The following is a 22,135-nucleotide window of genomic DNA, read 5'->3' as shown; positions in this document are numbered from 1 at the left end:
CACCGGAAAATCAAGATCTGCCATTGCCGTTGTCTAGTATTCACGTCGCAAGCTGAGGATCCCGAATTGTAACACGAACCGTGCTGAAGACTTACTATATAGTCGCACTCATCCTCACAACGTCTTATCTTTCGGTTTGCTAATCCTAATCCTAACCCTCTACCCAATCCCGACAACCTAGGCTTGTTTCAGTGACTTATAACCTGTAGCTCTGATACCAACCTGTGGCGCCCTCCAAACCCGGGTCAGAAGTTTGGGGTCCACAACACAACACAATATTTTAACCTGTAAAAGAAATATTATTTATAATGACCCTGCTTCACAAACCACGGATCGCAACAGGTTAAAGTATGAAAACAAGCCACAACCTTAACTTTATTACAACGTACCAAATCCTAACTAATTTAACTTACAATTGATAATAAAATCATTCTTACAATCTGACCATCTCTATACCGCATGAAGCTTCTGCTAGCTCAATTCAACTTACTGGAACCTTAGCCCGCACTTTGGACTGAGGAACTTCACTATCATCCACATTCTTTTCAACTGTAAAATATATAAAAGAATCGCAAGGGTGAGCTAACTAGCTCAGCAAGTCATGATAACGATAATTGAGGTTAAACGATGATCAAATGAGATGATTCAAAGGAATCAAGTTTCTTTTTAACTATTCATTAGAATTGGATATTCATTTTAAGTTTTTAAAACCAAGGTTAGGCTGCTGATCAGTCACGCACTAACCCCGAGCAAGCACACAACACTGCTCTAATTACTGGATCCAAGGCACACATTGGCCTAACTTGACCATTGGTATGGTCTGCCCACGAATCTGGTCCACATATATAAAAACTATCCAATTCTAAAGCAGTTCAATACGATAAACAATATAATTCGATAACACAAGATCATAATCAATGATGATTAAATATTTGAATAAAACATAAGGAGACTCATGGATATCACAGGGGTATACCAGGGTGTGTAAAAGAAACGGCTTTCAGTTTGTACAAGGGTCAGGTATCACTCCAGTAATGATGTTTCAGGGTATGGTTCTTTGATGTTATTGAAAATGTTTGGCGTATAAAAAAAATTCCTGTGTTTTCAAACAAATTTTCTTCCAGTGTTTGGTAGTTATACATTTGGGAAGTAGTATCATATTTGTGTGATTTGGTATCTTGAGGATCAACAAAGGATGGTTTACAAGGAACAAGGCTTATGGCCCAAGATCAAGAAAATCAAGGTTCAAGGTTTAATAGTTTAAATCACTTGCAATATAAAACAGGAGTTATTTTGAATAATAGCGACATGTTATGAAACAATTCGAAAACATTGGTAATATATATCTTGAAGCAAAGTTTAGAAATACTTGCCTTACAAGGTTTTATAACTATTACCGATCAATTCTGGACCAACTCTGCCGCTTAGGCTTTTACGTCCAACCACTATATCACTCTGGATTCGACCTCGACACTCAGGTCTTCCTGTTGAAACTCTACTGAGCTCGTCAACTGGTCACTAGGTTATCTTTAGTCCATCGTCCACTTTCAGGTTCCTGACTATAACCTACAGGGTCGAAATACCCTACGTTAGACGTTTAGGTATGCTTGACATATCCTCGATTTTAATTCTTACCTAATGATATTCAAACCCGACTCGTAATTATTCATATTAGAATAACACAGGCAACAATTAGGGCTCACATTCTCGAAATTGATCCAGTGTTCGTTTTTAGAAAATACGTATACTCGTCATTTTACGAAATTAGGGTTACTGTGTTTTGGACAAAACATACAACACAATATACAATCAGGTTCTGTATAAAACATACATATATGCATTTACTTATACTTGCTCGACGTCCCGATAATCCTTGGACACGCTCCCGTATTTCCGTAGTTCGATTTTCCGAAAATTGGACAGCGTCCTCTTTGTTTTTCGGACTACCCATCGAAACAGCCATCGACGTCAATTCAATAACGACAATCCAATTCACAACAGCCACAATCCCAATCATTAGTTCAACCCAACAATCAATCCAATCACAACTCGTCAACTAAATTACGTACTCGACTTTACTATAAAATCAAATTCTTGTTTCAACAATAACCTCACGAACTTATTTATTTATTTTAAAATATTAGGACTCAGAATAAACATCACAGTCCACCGTCGGCTCGCCGAGGCTCATCGTCGACGGCGGCAAAATTCCGCGGGTACCCGATCAATTTCCCGGGTTTTCAACGCGTAACTTCGCCGATTAACTTTAATAATTTCTCACACAAAATTCTTTATATCACGAAATTACTCAGACAAATTCTCTGCAGAAAGTATTAAAAGAAACCCAATCAATACGCGAATAACAAGGAGTAGAATACACAGCCGAATAACAACACCACAACTGCACGCGCACACGCGCAAAACACACAACAACACACACTTAATTACACATATATATACTGAATACATATATGTATATATGCAAAACGGGAGTAGCAGGATGCCAAGCCGAAGGTAATTAACCGGAAACGAACCGGAATTCAAAGGAAAGAGACGGCAACGCGACGCCGACGGACAGCCGGACTGAAGAAGCGGTGAAATCGCCGGAAAGCGAAGAACAGAGGGGAGGGGATGTGAGAGATTACCGGTGAGAGAGAGAAGTGAGGTTGAGCGAGAGATTGAGAGATTTTAGAGAGAGAGACCATCGATTGTAGAGAGAAAGAGACGGGGTGAAGAACGGGGTTACATCCTCTGTTATTTATTTTTTTATTTTTTTTATTTTTTTTTCGAATTATGCTGCTTCTGCCACGTATCAGTTGAATTAACGAGAAACCAACACGTGTCCTGCTGCAACGCTTTGCCCCGAAAATTTTAAAATTAATGAATCAAGGTGCGAATAAAAGAGCCCCCGAAAATTACGAAAATAGTTTTAAAATATCATTAGTATCCTGGAGTTTATAAAAACATAAGTTTCATAATTTAAAAATAATTTCTGAAACACAGTATATACCTGTATTTCACATTTAACGAACTGAGGTGTACTTAAAACAGATTCAGAAAATCATGAAAATAGTCTTAAAATATTACAAATACCCCGAAGTTAATAAAAACGTAAATTTCGAAATTTTAAAATAATTTTTGGAACGCAATTTATATCCGCTTTTTAATAATGAACGAAACAAGGCGCGGGTGAAATTAATCCTGAAAATTCCCAAAATAATTTTAAAATTCTCGGAATATTTCAAAATTAAATAAATATGAGTTTCATAATTTTTTGAAGAATCTCATAATTAAATATGGATTTTATCATTAAACACACTAAGAAAATCATACAGGGCTAAATAATTGAGGAAATATTGATTTCTTAATTTTACAAAATCCTAAAAATAATTATTGTAATTATAAAATCATAAAAATAATTTTAGAAACATTCTCAATATTTATGTAAATAAATTTGCACTAAATCCACTTTTGAAAGTGAAAACAATTCAATATGATCCCATAATTAATCGCGCGGACAACCCGGTACACTATAAGTCACATATGGATAATAATCAAACAACACATAGCGGTCAAAAGAAACACACATATTTTATTTATTTAATAGTTTCCATAATTGCTCAATTAAATAATTCAAGAAGATTACACGAGTCGTTATAGTTACGGGCCTTCTGCGCACACTCATCCAATTATCTGATTATTTTTATCCAGTTTTCCAAATCACTTACCTATCTCTTATCAAAACAATTATAACACAACATATTTTCCAAAACATTTTCATTTTATTCAGAACTTAGAGATAGGTATTTCAGAAGTTACTTTTCCCCCAAAACACATGTTAGGAAAACCATTTAAAACCCAGGGAATACGTAACTTAATTCATTCTCTTCCACTATGAGGATAAAACAACATTATATTCATATATGCTGAACCATAAAGATATGGCCAGGGGTACTTGCCTTAATACGCTTTAACACTAATTTCTGACTGGCTTTGCACTGACCGGGATGCTAAGGATTTCAACTGGAACCTACAGGAACCAAAATACCTTAAATTAGACGTCCGAATTGAAAGGAATATGTCCTAAGTCCAATCATGTATTAGGATTTAGGAATAACTCTTTATGTAATCTGTTTTGATTTCATTGATTTTAATAAAAGACTTGTTTTGTTTTTATTACGGGCTCTATCTATTTAAGTGTTTAAATAAGATATACCATAGTTTAGAGTAAAGCTTTTTATGGATTATGATGAGATCATAATAGTGAGACCTAAAAGATGATAACTCTAAACTTAAATAGTTCCTGATCATAGGATTACTAACTGGTAATTAATAATCCGCAAAGATCGGTACATACTATGCTTGCTTCATTATGAAGGATGTCTGTTCTCATAGACATTTGCGTGGTGACACTATAGCTAGTATGTAGGTGCTTATTATAGAATAAGTTCACTGAACATGACTCACACAGCTGAACAACTGATGGAGTTCACTCACGTGTCAGCAGTTGTTCACATAGTGATAGTTGTACAAGTATCCTTAGACTTGAGGTCATCATAGTCATCTTGTGTACACTGAACTATGCTTTGGTTTAGTTCTTAGTCTCCGGGGACAATTATTAGGGCTCTACTGGGTATAGGAATTTGTACACGAAGATAGTGTATGATCAATAAAGGATCTACCCCTTCCAGTTAAGGAAACGAATGTTCAAGGCTGATCCACTTATGCTAGTTCAGGAATCTCTGGCCAGAGTGAATAAATTAGAAAGGAGTTTCTAATTTGCATAGAACTACACATAGTAAATGGTAAGCAAGTGATTAAATTAGATAGGCTTGACACGAGATTCATGCCTTGTATTTAATCGGGACATTGTAGGGTAGAAGGAGTTTATTGTACGGTAACTATTCACTGAATAGGTTCTTGGTATTCTAAGCAGTGAATTCATATTATCCGGATAGTCGCGATATGCTGAGAAGTATCCCTCACGATGTGGAATAAATGTGATTAATTAATTAATCATATTTAATAAATTAGAGAATTTATATAAATAATGATAAAATAGTTTTATTATTATTTATTTCTACTACCGGCTTAATATTGAACCTACAGGGTCACACCATAAAAAGAGAATGATTTTATGGTGGAGGAATTAATTAATAATGGCTAATAATTATTTATTTGTGAAATAAATATTTAATTGGCAAATTTAATAATTGATTAAATGAGATTTAATTGATTATAAATTAATTAAGAAAAGTTCTTAATATTATTAATTAAGGATTTAATTGTTGGAAATTAAATCAAGAGAGAGAATTATTTCTAAAGTGTTTAGAAAAATGATTAATAATTAAAAGGTGTTTTAATTATTAATGAGATTTATGGGAAAATTTCAGCTGAAAATTTTTGTCTATAAATATACTATTATAAACCCTATTTTGATTCGAACCCAAAAACCCAAAAGTTTTAGAAAACCAAATTCTCTCCACCTCCTCCTCCTCCTCAACGTCGTTTTGTTGGTGGATACCGGTGGAGTGCTTCACGTTTGAGAAGCAGCTGCTAAGGATCTCCGAACGTTGCTTTTGGATCGCATATTAAAGGTTAGTAAACGATCCCCTATGTTTTTACCACGATTTATATGCTTTTATTTGGATTTTATATGTGTAAAAGTGTTTTACCATGCCTCCGCTGTGATTAAAATCCATCAATGGTATCAGAGCATAGGTTGTATGCATATAGATCTGTGGTAAAAATTTTAGAATTTTATGTGCTTGTATGAATTAATTATGATTTTTACAAGTTATATCATGGATTAATTTTGTCTGATGAGAAATCGTTTCTCATAATAATTTTGAATGTTGATCTGGGTTCTACGAGTGTTGTAGATCGCCTGGGTATTTTTTTCATAATTTTATGATGTATAGATTATTTATTATGAATTTTTGAAGTTGTTGCAATTAAATTCGTAATTAAATAAAGTCATATATATATAAATAAATTGTTAGTATATATATATTATGCATCTGCTGTTGTCTGTTGTGTCTGCTGTACTTTTGCTGATGGCACGGAAGAAGACAGAGAAGGTACGGCTGCACTGCGATCGAGAAAAGCTGTCAGGCGGCTGGCAGGCGCGTGTGGCGCACGCGCGCGGGAAGGGGGTGTCGCGCATTCCGGGAATGCGTTATACCCTGTGGCGCATTCACGGAATGCGTTATACCTTTTAATTGGTTAAAAGGGTTGTAACGCATCACCGGAATGCGTTACAGGGCTTGTAACGCGTTCCTGTAATGCGTTACAGCCCGACTGTTTACATTAAAATTGATTTTCTAGGAGTTTCGTAACTCCGTTTTAGGCGTGCAATATACCGTTGGATTCATTTTTCCGAGACGGATCTAATGGAGTGATTCTATCAACTACAGATTTCTATCTGTAAGAAAGGGTTATTAAGTGACGCCTCTTGACAATGCTCCACCCGATCTGGGAATCATCTGATTATTGATTATTGATTTGAAATATTTAATTTAAAAGGAAGAATCTCTTTATAATATGATTATGATTGTAACGTAATATAATCCCTCTAAAATTAAATAATATCAAGTAGTAATTGGCCAATGATACGACGGGCTTGTGTCGGTTATAACCTTCTAACATGATAGAAAGTAGTTCTTATTTTTGAATCATTGTCGGTTCGTGCTACAGCCGAGGGCTTTGATTTCGAAATAAGAAATACTTGTCTATTACATAGAGATGTGTACATTGAATAAGAATCTAAAGGTCGTTACATGCCACAGCCGTAGGCCTTTGGGGACTGATTCAATTGTACAGAATGTTGGGTTAGACTTGACTTAGAATATTGAGTTTGTCATGCCACAGCCGTGACTCAATTATTCAAGCGGCTAAAGTTTGATTAGGGAATAACATTAGATGTAATTGACAAGAGTTGTCTGCCTATTGAACATTACATGGCATTTCGTGCCACAGCCGGGGTTGTGTAATGGAATGTAGGATCCCTATTCCCACTAGCATTATGTATGCTTAATTTTTCACGTAGGGGGTTGAATAAATTAGATAAACTAGTGGGAGCCACTTATGAATAAAGACCCGATTCATATAGTCTTTTGAAATGAAATCGAATATTTGCTAAGTGTTGTTATGTGTTTATCATTTACAGATTTACTTTGTACATTATGTCTTCTGCACTATCACTCAGGAGCATACAAGATGCTCACAAATTGACTGGTCCTAATTATGCTGACTGGCTTCGAAACTTGAGAATTGTTCTCAGGATTGAGAAGCTGGAATACGTGATTGACTCACCTAAGCCTACTGAACCTGCTAGTGATGCAAATAATGATGAACTTGTTGTGTATCGTAAGTGGATAGATGATGCAAATATTGCTCAATGCATCATGCTAGCTTCCATAAACATTGAGCTACAGAAGCAACATGAGCATATGGATGCTCACACTATCCTCATGCATCTACAAGAGTTGTTTGATGTGGCGGGGAGGACAGCTCGATATGAGATATCGAAGGAGTTGTTCGGTTGTAGGATGTCTGAGGGATCATCTGTGAATGACCATGTACTTAAGATGATCAATTTGATTGAACGTCTTGGACAACTTGGTTTTGCCATGGATGGGGAGCTGAGCCAAGACTTGGTCTTGCAATCACTTCCGAGTTCGTTCTCGCAGTTTGTTGTGAACTTTCACATGAATAAGTTGGATGTCAGCCTGCCTGAACTCCACAACATGTTGAAGACTGCGGAACCGAATTTTCCCCTAAGAAGAGTTCTGTTCTTCTAATTGGTGAAGGTTCCAATCCTAAGAAAAGGAAGAGGAACTCTTCCAAGAAGAAGAAAGTAGGTGAGAAAATGCCGGTTCCACCAAAAGCTGAAGACCTCAAGAGCAAAGTTGTTTGCTTTCACTATAACAAGGTGGGGCACTAGAAGAGGAACTGCAAGGTTTACCTTGCAGAATTGAAGAAGAAGAAGGGTAGTGAGACTACCGCTTCTGATTCAGGTATGTTCATGACAGAAGTGAATATGTCATTGAATCAAATTTCTACTTGGGTATTAGATACCGCCTGTGGTTCTCATATCTGTAATTTGTTGCAGGGACTAAGGAGAAGTAGGACTCTTGAGGAAGAGGAGGTGATTCTACTGATGGGAAATAGAGCAAGAGTTGCTGCTGAAGATGTAGAATCATTTCATTTACATATGCCTACGGGCAAGACTATTATTTTAAATAAGTGTTATTTTGTTCCCTCGATTGTGAGGAATATTATTCCCATGTTAGACTTGGCTGGATTTTCATTTATTATTGAGAATAATGAATGTTCTATTCTTAGAGATAATATTCTTTATGGACGTGGTACTTTAAATAATGGTCTGTATAAATGTGACATAATTTACTTCAGATTGAACAAACTAATAAAAGAAAAGTGATGATGAAAATCTCACTTCATAGTGGCACTGCAGTCTCCATTTAGTAGACATGGAGAGAGGACTGCAAATTTGCTATAAATGGTACACACAGATGTATGTGGACCAATGTCTAAGCAAGCCATGGGTGGATTTTCATACTTCATTACTTTCATAGATGATAGATCTAGATTCGGATATGTGTTTGATGAAACACAAGTCTGAAGCCTTTAAAAAGTTCAAAGAGTATAAGTATGAAGTGGAGAAACAAACCAAACATAGTATTATAATTCTTCGATTAGATCGAGGTGGTGAATACTTGAATGGAGTGTTTCTAGATTATCTCAAAGTAAATGGTATAGTCTCCCAGTGGACTCCTCCAGATTAGTATCTGAAAGGAGAAATCGAACTTTGTTAGACATAGTTCGGTCCTTGATGAGCTATGCAAATCTTCCAGTATTCCTATGGGGTTATGCATTGGAAACCTCAACATATTTATTGAATATGGTGCCTTCCAAAATCTGTTCCTCAAACTTCGTATGAGATATGGAAAGAAAGGAAACTGAGTCTTAAACACGTTAAGATTTGGGGATGTCCAGCTTATGTCAAGAAAGTTGACCCAGATAAGCTGGTATATCGATCCGTAAAATGTAGTTTTGTGGGATATCCTAAAGAGACTTTAGGGTATTACTTTTACACTGATCATCGGGTGTTTGTCTCCAGACATGCTACCTTCTTGGAAAAGGAGTTTATCCTTGAAGGAAACAATGGGAGCAAAACTGAACTTGATGAAGTTCAAGAAGCACAAACTACTACGGATCAAGTGGAAATACCTGCTCTAACTGAACAACCTTTTGTGGAACAGCCCATTCATAGATCAGGGAGAGTGTCTCACCAACCTGAGAGGTAATATGGCCTTGTCATTGAGAATGACAATGAGTTTTCGATCATTGATGATGATGACCCTGTGACCTATAATGAGGCTATGAGTAGTGTTGACTCAGAGAAATGGCATAGTGCCATGAAATCCAGAATGGAATCTATGTATACGGTATACAAAAGATAGATTATAGCAGATGGCCAGGTGGAGACCTATAAGGCCAGGCTTGTGGCAAAAGGATTCAAACAAAAGCAATGGATTGACTTTGATGAAACCTTTTTACCTGTAGCCCTGTTAAAATCAGTTCGGATTTTGCTTGCGATTGTTGCTTACTATAACTATGAGATCTGGGAAATGGCCAGATGGTTTTCTTTCTAAGGGAAATGAAAACCTAGTGTGTAAGCTACTGCGAACCATATGTGGTTTAAAGCAAGCTTCTCGAAAGATGGAACATTCGTTTTGATGAGACAATCAAAGAGTTTGATTTTATCAAAAATGCAGATGAACCATGCATCTACAAAAGGGTTAGTGGGAGCGCGGTAACATTTCTTGTATTGTATTGAAATAGAGTTGACACACATAACAACATAGCAGACCCACTCACAAAGCTACTTTCTGAAAGTCACTTTGATCGTCATAAAGACTAGATGGGTATTAGATACCAGAGTGATTGGCTTTAGTACAAGTGGGAGATTGAAAGGAATATGTCCTAAGTCCAATCATGTATTAGGATTTAGGAATAACTCTTTATGTAATCTGTTTTGATTTCATTGATTTTAATAAAAGACTTGTTTTGTTTTTATTACGGGCTCTATCTATTTAAGTGTTTAAATAAGATATACCATAGTTTAGAGTAAAGTTTTTTATGGATTATGATGAGATCATAATAGTGAGACCTAAAAGATGATAACTCTAAACTTAAATAGTTCCTGATCATAGGATTACTAACTGGTAATTAATAATCCACAAAGATTGGTACATACTATGCTTGCTTCATTATGAAGGATGTCAGTTCTCATAGACATTTGTGTGGTGACACTATAGCTAGTATGTAGGTGCTTATTATAGAATAAGTTCACTGAACATGACTCGCACAGCTGAACAACTGATGGAGTTCACTCACGTGTCAGCAGTTGTTCATATAGTGATAGTTGTACAAGTATCCTTAGACTTGAGGTCATCATAGTCATCTTGTGTACACTGAACTATGCTTTGGTTTAGTTCTTAGTCTCCGGGGACAATTATTAGGGCTCTACTGGGTATAGGAATTTGTACACGAAGATAGTGTATAATCAATAAAGGATCTACCCCTTCCAGTGAAGGAAGCGAATGTTCAAGGCTGATCCACTTATGCTAGTTCAGGAATCTCTGGCCAGAGTGAATGAAATTAGAAAGGAGTTTCTAATTTGCATAGAACTACGCATTGTAAATGGTAAGCAAGTGATTAAATTAGATAGGCTTGACACGAGATCCATGCCTTGTATTTAATCGGGACATTGTAGGGTAGAAGGAGTTTATTGTACGGTAACTATTCATTGAATAGGTTCTTGGTATTCTAAGCAGTGAATTCATATTATCCGGATAGTCGCGATATGCTGAGAAGTATCCCTCACGATGTAGAATAAATGTGATTAATTAATTAATCATATTTAATAAATTAGAAAATTTATATAAATAATGATAAAATAGTTTTATTATTATTTATTTCTACTACCGGCTTAATATTGAACCTACAGGGTCACACCATAAAAAGAGAATGATTTTATGGTGGAGGAATTAATTAATAATGGCTAATAATTATTTATTTGTGAAATAAATAATTAATTGGCAAATTTAATAATTGATTAAATGAGATTTAATTGATTATAAATTAATTAAGAAAAGTTCTTAATATTATTAATTAAGGATTTAATTGTTGGAAATTAAATCAAGAGAGAGAATTATTTCTAAAGTGTTTAGAAAAAGGATTAATAATTAAAAGGTGTTTTAATTATTAATGAGAATAATAAATGGGATAATAATAATAATATTTATGGGAAAATTTCAGCTGAAAATTTTGCCTATAAATATACTATTATAAACCCTATTTTGATTCGAACCCAAAAACCCAAAAGTTTTAGAAAACCAAATTCTCTCCACCTCCTCCTCCTCCTTAACGTCGTTTTCTTGGTGGATACCGGTGGAGTGCTTCACGTTTGAGAAGCAGCTGCTAAGGATCTCCGAACGTTGCTTTTGGATCACATATTAAAGGTTAGTAAACGATCCCCTATATTTTTACCACGATTTATATGCTTTTATTTGGATTTTATATGTGTAAAACTGTTTTACCATGCCTCCGCTGCGATTAAAATTTATCACGAATATGCTTGACTGTCCTCGCTAACAACCTACCAATACGTTAACAAACCCGACTCGTAACATTCTCAATATAATAATAAACGTATCAATTAGGGTTCACGTCTTCAAAAGTCGGTTCAATGTTCATTTTCATATTATAGGTATATTTGTCCTTTTTACGAAATTAGGGTTATCGGTTTCACAAAGTATTCCATCGCAACACATAATCAGGTTTTGTACAAAATAGTTACATATAATCGATCACCGTTCCGATAGCCACTGGGTACATCCTCGTATTTCCGTAATTAAATTTTTCCGGAAATCGGGCAGCATCTCCTTTGATTATCAGCTAACCCGTCGAACATCCCGACGTCAAAATAATCACAATCACAATCAATCACAATTAAAACCCAAACACTGATTTCAGTCATCAATATCAGTCCAAAATTCTCAGTTACCAATTAAATACAATTATTAATTATTAGCCATGTTTTTGTCTTTTTAATCGTATTTTATTCGCAATTCGCACCTTAAATCGTATTTTGTATTTTAAATTGTAGGACTCAGAAATATTCATCATAGTCCACCGTCGGCTCGCCGAAGCTCATCGCCGACGGTGATAAAATTTACGGGTACCCGATTACTTTCGGGTTCCAACATAAATTTCATCGATTATTTAAATTATTTTCCGCACGAAAAATATATTTTAAATCACGAATGCTACTCGGGTAATTTCTGCAGAAAATAATTATTAAGAAAAATGAATTCGAATTAACCAAGACACAGACACAGATACACGCAACAGGAACACGGGCGCGTGCATAACACGCACGCCGGAAAACGTACGGCGGCGGCCGGGAAATAAAAGAACACTAGAAACGGCAACGATTGCACCACACACACAAAGATACACACATATATATGTATATGCACAACCAGAAATTAATCGAAACCACAACAATCAGAACAGATATGGCCGGGAAGAACAGGGTGGCCGGGAAGCACGCCACCGCCTCCGCCTTATCGAACAGCCGGCGGCAACAGGGCGGCGAGGACAGGTACGGAAGCAAAAGAATCAGACAAGAAAAAGAAATTACCAGGATGATTAATCGAGCGGAAGAAAAGGAAGAGGGGTGAGGAAAAATGAGAGAGAGAGGAGAGATTGAATTAGGGCTCGTAAGAAAACTGTTTGGGGAAGTTTTTGTTTACAAATTGTATTAATATTATTTAGCCCCTGCAACCCTTTTCTGAAATACCCGCAAAAACACGAAACACGTATATTTAAACGGCAAATTACGAGTAAAATAATTTTAACATTTTACCGAAATAATTTTAAAATTAGCACAATAATTAATAATTAACTAAACAAAATTTTTAAAGATTTTTAAATCATTTTTACAGCACACATCGGATCCGTGTTTTATAATTAAACGAAACCACGCGCGAGTCAAATAAATCCCAAAAATTTCCGAACAAATTTTAAAATTCTCGGAATATTCCAAACTTAATAAAGTGCAAATTTCATAATTTTTGAAATACTTCTGAATTTAATACTGAATTTACAATATAATGCCCTCAGAAAAATCATTTAAAGATTAATAATCAATAAAATATTGATTTCTAAATTTTATAAAGTCCTAAAAATAATAAATAAAATTGTAAAGTGATAAGAACAATTTTAGAGTCAACCCAAAAATTTATGAAAATATATTTTGAATAAAATCACCTCTAACCATGAAACAAATAACATAACGTCACCGCTAATTACACAAACGCTCCACGAACACCAATAATCACACATAATTAATAAAATATAAACAAAATAATATCCAACTGATAGACCCCATATACATAATTTATTTATTTAATTATTTAGTAATCACACCTTTAAATATTACAAAAATGTACGAGTCGTTATATCCTTCCACCCTTAAAAAGATTCTGTCCTCGGAATCTGATCTAATTAAACAAATGAGGATATTTGTCAAGCATATCTGACTCTAATTCCCAAGTGGACTCTTCTACTCGAGGATTCCGCCACAGTACTTTAACTATGTGAATAGACTTATTTCTAAGAACTCGCTCTTTATGATCTAGGATCTGGATCGGTCGTTCCTCATAGGATAAATCTGGCTGAAGATTGATTGGTTCATATTCAATAACTTGATTTGAATCAGGGATATAACGCTTCAACATGGACACATGGAATACATTGTGGATATGTTGTAATTGCGGTGGCAATGCCAATTCATAGGCAACCTTACCAACTTTCCTCAGTATTTCAAAAGGTCCGATATATCTAGGACTTAACTTGACTTTCTATCCAAATCTAACCAATCCTTTCCAGGGCGACACTTTTAGCAATACCAACGATCCTATTTCCATCTCCACGTCTTTTCGATGAAGGTCTGCGTTCTTTTTCTGTCTATCTTGAGCTGCCTCTAACCTTTTTCGAATCAATATAATTGCGTCCTTAGTCTGTCGAATCAATTCAGGGCCTAATAATTTCTTTTCTCCTACTTCATCCCAATAAAGAGGGGACCTACACTTACGTCCATACAAGGCTTCGTAGGGCGGCATTCCTATACTGGCATGATAACTGTTATTATAAGAAAACTCAATCAGCGGCAAGTGCTCGTCCCAATTTCCTTTAAAATCCAAAGCACAAACCCTTAACATGTCTTCTATCCTCTGAATGGTTCTTTCACTTTGGCCATCTGTCTGGGGATGGTAGGCGGTACTCATTTTCAATTTAGTCCCTAAACATTCCAGGAATTTCATCCAAAATCTGGAATTAAATCTTGGATCTCGATCCGATACGATTGAAACAGGAACTCCATGCTTGGTAACAATTTCATCCAAATATAATTTAACTAGCCTGTCCAAAGAATACTTTTCATTGATCGGGAGAAAATGTGTAGACTTGGTCAACTTATCAATAATTACCCAAATCGCATCATGGCTCGATTTTGTCTTTGGCAGTCCTACTACAAAATCCATCACGATTTCCTCCCATTTCCACTGTAAAATCTCCAAAGGTTACAACAATCCACTTGGTCTTGATGTTCCGCCTTCACTGTCTGGCATACATGGCATTTGTTAACCCAACTTGCAATTTCTTTTTTCATTCCTGGCCACCAAAAGTTCATCTTTAAATCTTGATACATTTTAGTGCTCCCCGGGTGAATGGAAAATTTGGAATTATGAGCTTCCCGCAATATCTCATTCCTTAGTTCAGTTATATTGGGAATCCATATCCTCGAGGAAAACCTATACATACCCTTGCTATCCTTTTGTGTGCAAAGTTCTTCTCCAGTTAAACTCTCTAACTCTTGATCCATCATTTCTTCCTGACACTTCTGAATCTTGTCCATCAATTCTGGCCGAAAAGTGATCTCATACAATTGTCCTTGATTCCCTTCCATCACTCGAACCTTAATTTCCAGCTTCTCCAATTCCCTAGCGAGTTCCTCGGAAACTTTGATCGCATTCAACCTTTCCTTCCGGCTTAGGGCATCTGCCACTACACTGGCCTTGCCTGGGTGGTAATTAATGGAGCAATCGTTATCCTTAATCAATTCTAGCCATCTCCGTTGTCGCATGTTCAGATCCTTCTGAGTAAGTATATACTTTAAACTTTTGTGATCTGTATAAATTTCGCATTTTTCTCCGTATAAGTAATGTCTCCATAGCTTCAACGCGAACACGATTGCTGCTAATTCCAAATCATGCACTGGATACTTCTGCTCATGAGGCTTTAACTGTCTGGAAGCATAGGCAATGACTTTATCATGTTGCATTAATACACAACCCAAACCTTTCAAGAAAGCGTCACTATAGATCACGAAGTTTCCTGTCTCATCTGGCAATGCTAATACTGGAGCTGTTACTAACCTCTTTTTTTAATTCTTGAAAGCTTTCCTCGCACTTCTATGTCCAAATAAACTTCTCATTCTTCCGGGTCAACTTGGTCAATGGAGTTGCAATCTTGGCGAAATCCTTTACGAATCTTCGATAATAACCTGCTAACCCAAGAAAGCTTCTAACTTCCGTCGGAGTCTTTGGTTGTTTCCACTTGGATACCGCTTCAATCTTTACAGTATCCACTTTAATTTCATCTTTTCCTACTACATGACCTAAGAATTGAACTTCCTCCAACCAAAATTCGCACTTCGAAAACTTTGCGTACAACTGCTTCTCTCTTAGCCTTTGCAGGGAAATCTTCAAATGGTTAGCATGATCTTCTCTAGTCTTCGAATAAATGAGGATGTCATCAATAAATACAATCACAAACTTATCCAAGTATTCTTTATACACCCGATTTATTATATCCATGAAGGCAGCGGGTGCATTGGTCAATCCAAACGACATTACTAAGAACTCATAATGTCCGTATCGGGTCCTGAATGCAGTCTTTGGTATGTCTTCAGGCTTGATCTTTAACTGATGGTATCCTGATCTCAAGTCAATCTTCGAGAAACAACACGCTCCCTTAAGTTGGTCAAACAGGTCATCTATCCTTGGCAGGGGATACTTGTTTTTAATGGTTAACTTGTTTAATTCCTGATAATCAATACACAATCTCATACTTCCATCCTTCTTCTTTACGAATAACACTGGAGCACCCCACGGAGATACACTTGGCCTAATCACGCCTTTGTCCAATAATTCCTGGAGTTGCTTAGCTAGTTCTTTTATTTCAACTGGAGCCATGCGATAAGGAGCCTTTGAAACTGGTTCTGTTCTGAGAACTAAGTCTATGGAAAACTCAATTTCACGATCTGGTGGCAATCCGGGCAATTCATCTGGAAAAACGTCTGGGAATTCCCTTACTATGGGAATCTTGTCCAAGTCAAGTACTCCTTTCTCCATATCTATTACGTGTGCTAAGTAAGCTTCGCATCCTTGTCTTAACAATCTCTTTGTCTGGAATATCGAGAGAAATTTCTTTTCTTGCCTTTGTCCTTGATAAGTCACCTTAATATTATCCTCAGTAACCATCATAATTTTGTTCTTCTTACAATCAATGTTAGCCTTATACTGGGACAACCAATCCATTCCTAAAATCACGTCGAACTCTCCTAGCTCGAAGGGTATTAGATCAGCCGAAAAAGAGTATCTGTGGATTTCCAATTGACACTTAGGGCAAAACTGACTCACTGAAACTCTATCCTGATTGGCTACTTCTATAGTCAAAGGTTCATCCAAATCTTCTAACATTAAGTCCATCTTAACCACACAATTCCTTGATATAAATGACTTAGATGCTCCTGAATCAAATAAAACTTTAACAGGTACGGAGTTGAGAGAGAGCGTACCTGCCACTACGTCCGAGTCCTGAGAATTGGACCTTTTTATCATTTTGAAAGTTCTGGCTTTAGCTATGCTGGATGCCGGTCCTTGAGATACAGTACCTTGAGTAGCTGTCTTACAATACCGAGCAACATGTCCCACCTTCCCGCAGTTATAGCAAGTAATTGCTGGTTTCTCTATATTGCATTCGGATGCATATTGACCCTTTTGATGACATTTGAAGCACTAAATATCCCTTTTGCACGGGCCACTATGTCACTTCCCACATACCTTACAATCCCTTATGGAATTTGATGACTGAGCTGGAGCAGCAGGCTTAGCCTGGAGAAAATTCTGTCTTCTAAATCTTTTATTTCTGTTCTGGCCAAACCTCTTCTGAAACCTCTGACTGGATCCCCCTGGATTCGTTTCACCAGTGATGCTTTCAGATTTCCGCTTCTTATCGCCCTTTTCCTTAGTAGCCAACTTCTGGTTACTTTCAATTACCAGTGCGGCCTGAACTACGGAGGGATATGTCAACTGCAAGGCTACAACCCCACTGCGAATTTCTGGCTTCAGTCCCTGCTGGAACCTCTTCGCTTTCTGAGCTTCAGTATTCACATACACAGGCACCAATGGGGCCAATTCCGTAAACTTGGCCTCATATTCGGCTACACTCTTTTCATCCTGCTTCAATTCCAAAAACTCAACTTCTAACTGGTTCTGCAAATAGTTCGGAAAATATTTTTCCAAGAACAACTCTGTAAACCTGGCCCAAGAGACAGGGCCTTCTCCTTCTACGGCACGGGTGGATTCCCACCAATAATTTGCTTCACCCTTGAGAAAATAGCTCGCATAGTCTGATCTAAGATTATCACTTACTTGTGTGAGGGTGAAAGCTTTTTCTATTTCCTTTAGCCAAATTCTAGCAGCCACTGGGTCCACCTCACCCTTAAACTCTGCGGGCTTTACCGACTGAAAAGATTTAAAACTCACAGTTTGGTTCACTTCTCTTTGCTGAGGTTGCTCCTGAATTTGTAGTTGTTGCTGTTGAATTTGTTGTTGTTGTTGTTGCTGTATGAACTGCTGTTGTTGTTGTTGTTGTAGAAATTGTTGTTGCTGCTGCTGAAATTGTTCTTGTTGCTGAGCCATTTGATTAGACTGTTGGTGCAACAAATCTAGCAACCCACCCATAACTGGGCCCCCTTCAGTAGCTCTGCTAGAGGAATTGGATGGGATATTCTTCTTGGGCGGCATTCTCCTGAAACATAGCAAATGATTTTTAGTTTAAAAGAATTGCCCCCGGGTAGCAACATTTTCATGTGCCAAGAGAATACTGCCGCAATAAAATATTCCCACCCTCATTGAGTTGGGGTCCGACTGTAATGAGTGGCTAGATTTAACAAAATCAGCAACAATTGCAATAATAAAATAACAACAGTAATAACAACACGACACTAGCAGCATGCAATAATACCTACAATATAACACTGACTAAATTCACATGGTCGGACTCGTTCTCGAGGAAAAACTATCTAGGAATCCCTATCGGCCATTACCAATGGCATCTGAACCAGGGAAACACACTAAAGATCAGGGCAGTTCCAAAATCCTCAAAATATGCCAGGGTTACGCCTTCGAACCCTCGACTAGACTCTTAAACTTGCTCCTCTAGATGTGAGTTGCTGATTCACTCCTTATATACCAATATTACCCATTTCCAACTCTACTCCTAACCTAAATCAGGGACTCAAACCTGTAGCTCTGATACCAACCTGTGACAGCCTCAACCCCAGGTCAGGAGTTGACGTCACCAACAACATGACACTACAATTATAATACAACTAACTTACTTTATTTTAATATAAACAACTCTCCACAAGATCTTTTCCAGGTTCAAGTCTAATTTAGGTTACACACTTATTACAAACCATCTTATTAAAAACAACCTGCCATGACTATTATTCTACAGCAACTCACAGACCTCACTTCGCCAGACACAACCTATGTAGAGGAGCTCGACACAGGAGGAATTGGAAACTGGCCCTTAGCAAAATAGCAACATCTCCTAGGCATCTGCAATGCGAAAATATACAAACACACTTGCAAGAGTGAGCGATCAACCGCTCAGCAGTACCACTATATGAATACTAACTAAAACAGTTTATAATAAACAATTGTAGGTACAGAATTTACAACTGGTTAGTAGAAAACAAGTAAAACAAGTGTAAACAGATAAAACTGATAAACTGTTGAAACTGGATCTTTAATAGCTAGCATGCTCTCTAATCATTTTATTAATAGTACTGTGTAAATAGTAAGGTTAAATTTTAGCATGCTACTTCCATTTTCAAATCATTCGTCCCATCGCGGGACCTATAAAACTAATTGTTCCGTTACGGGAACCATAAAATCACTTGCTCAAATATAAAAGTATTGGATGATCCCTGGTGAGACAGCTGATCAGACTATCCTATGAAACTTGTTCCGGAACTCAGAGACTAGCTAGATCTCTGTCATGCTGGGCGGGTGGTTATAACAGGGTGCGCAACCACTTCGCCTCTTACGCTAACTTCCAGGCCGTTACGAGCCGTCTGCGCACACTCATCCAATTATCTGATCATTTTTATCCAGTTTTCCAAATCACTTATCTATCTCTTATCAAAACAATTATAACACAACACATTTTCCAAAACATTTTCATTTTATTCAGAACTTAGAGATATGTATCTCAGAAGTTACTTTTCCCCCAAAACACAAGTTAGCAAAACCATTTAAAACCCAGGGAATACGTAACTTAATTCATTTTGTTCCACTATGAGAATAAAACAACATTATATTCATATATGTTGAACCATAAAGATATGGTCAGGGGTACTTGCCTTAATACGCTTTAACACTAATTTCTGACTGGTTTTGCACTGACCGAGATGCGAAGGATTTCAACTGGAACCTACTGGAACCAAAATACCCTAAATTAGACGTCCGAATATGCTTGACTGTCCTCACTAACAACCTACCCATACATTAACAAACCCGACTCGTAACATTCTCAATATAATAATATACGTATCAATTAGGGTTCACCTCTTCAAAAGTCGGTTCAGTGTTCGTTTTCATAATATAGGTATATTTGTCCTTTTTACGAAATTAGGGTTATCGGTTTCACAAAGTATTCTATCATAACACATAATCAGGTTTTGTACAAAATAGTTACATATAATCGATCGTTTCGATAGCTATTGGGTACGTCCTCGTATTTCCGTAATTAAATTTTTCCATAAATCAGGCAGCACCTCCTTTGATTATCAGCTAACCCGTCGAACATCCCGACGTCAAAACAATCACAACCACAATCAATCACAATTAAAACCCAACCACCGATTTCAGTCATCAATATCAGTCCAAAATTCTCAGTTACCAATTAAATACAATTATTAATTATTAGCCGTGTTTTTATGTTTTAATCATATTTTATTCACAATTCACACCTTAAATCGTATTTTGTATTTTAAATTGTAGGACTCAGAAATATTCATCATAGTCCACCGTCGGCTCGCCGAAGCTCATCGCCGACGGCGATAAAATTTACGGGTAGCCGATTACTTTCGGGTTCCGACATAAATTTCATCGATTATTCAAATTATTTTTCACACGAAAAATATATTTTAAATCACGAATGCTACTCGGGTAATTTCTGCAGAAAATAATAATTAAGAAAAATCAATTCGAATTAACCAAGACACAGCAGGGCAACGTAAGACAACACAGATACACGCAACAGGAACACGTGCGCGTGCATCACACGCACGCCGGCCACCACGCCGGAAAATGTACGGCGGTGGCCGGGAAATAAAAGAACACTAGAAACGGCAACGATTCCACCACACACACAAAGATACACACATATATATGTATATGCACAACCAGAAATTAATCAAAACCACAACAATCAGAACATATATGCTCGGGAAGAACAGGGCGGCCGGAAAGCACGCCACCGCATCCGCCTTACCGAACAGCCGGCGGCAACAGGGCGGCGAGGACAGGTACGGAAGCAAAAGAATCAGACATGAAAAAAGAAATTACCAGGATGAATAATCGAGCGAAAGAAAAGGAAGAGGGGTGAGGAAAAATGAGAGAGAGAGGAGAGATTGAATTAGGGCTCGTAAGAAAACTGTTTGGGGAAGTTTTTGTTTATAAATTGTATTAATATTATTTAGCCCCTGCAACCCTTTTCTGAAATACCCGCAAAAACACGAAACACGTATATTTAAATGATAAATTACAAGTAAAATAATTTTAACATTTTACCGAAATAATTATAAAATTAGCACAATAATTAATAATTAACTAAACGAAATTTTTAAAGATTTTTAAATCATTTTTATAGCACACATTAGATCCGTGTTTTATAATTAAACGAAACCACGCGCGAGTCAAATAAATCCCAAAAAATTCTGAACAAATTTTAAAATTCTCGGAATATTCCAAACTTAATAAAGTGCAAATTTCATAATTTTTGAAACACTTCTGAATTTAATACTGAATTTACAATATAATGCCCTCAGAAAAATCATTTAAAGATTAATAATCAATAAAATATTGATTTCTAAATTTCATAAAGTCCTAAAAATAATAAATAAAATTGTAAAGTGATAAGAACAATTTTAGAGTCAACCCAAATATTTATGGAAATATATTTTGAATAAAATCACCTCTAACCATGAAACAAATAACATAACGTCACCGCTAATTACACAAACGCTCCACGAACACCAATAATCACACATAATTAATAAAATATAAACAAAATAATATCCAACTGATAGAATCCATATACATAATTTATTTATTTAATTATTTAGTATTCACACCTTTAAATATTACAAAAATGTACGAGTCGTTATAGGTTTTTCGGAATGGAATAGTTTTCTAGTAGATAGTAGGTTTTGTACAAAGAAGTAGTTGTTGTAGGTTTTATATTATATAACATAATTTAAAGTAAGATGTAGTTTTTTATTAAATTATTAATTAAAGGAAAATATGTGTGAGTAAGTTTTTCTTAATTGAGTAGGTTTTGTAATAGTGGAGTATGTTTTGTACTTGTTAGTATGTTTTGCAAATGAAGTCTTAGTATAAACATAAAATTTTAATGTAAAATAAAGTAAAAATAGATTGTGTAAATATTTTTTATGAGATATGAC

At 36.3% G+C, this 22,135-nt stretch overlaps 1 protein-coding gene across 1 annotated transcript; it reads right to left on the bottom strand.

Annotated features, from left to right (window-relative positions):
* Positions 1-13,955: 13,955 nt before the first annotated feature.
* On the bottom strand, positions 13,956-18,646 carry LOC141719814 (uncharacterized). The gene is made up of 6 exons (XM_074522189.1): positions 18,643-18,646; positions 18,119-18,189; positions 17,220-17,903; positions 16,290-17,153; positions 15,039-15,250; positions 13,956-14,082 (listed from the first exon to the last, which is right to left on the bottom strand). The coding sequence occupies exons 1-6, from the start codon at positions 18,644-18,646 to the stop codon at positions 13,956-13,958; spliced, it is 1,962 nt and encodes a 653-aa protein (XP_074378290.1).
* Positions 18,647-22,135: the final 3,489 nt, after the last annotated feature.

Source organism: Apium graveolens, chromosome 4, assembly GCF_009905375.1.
Source record: "Apium graveolens cultivar Ventura chromosome 4, ASM990537v1, whole genome shotgun sequence".
NCBI lineage: Eukaryota > Viridiplantae > Streptophyta > Magnoliopsida > Apiales > Apiaceae > Apium > Apium graveolens.
This window is presented reverse-complemented; position numbering and strand designations above follow the sequence as displayed.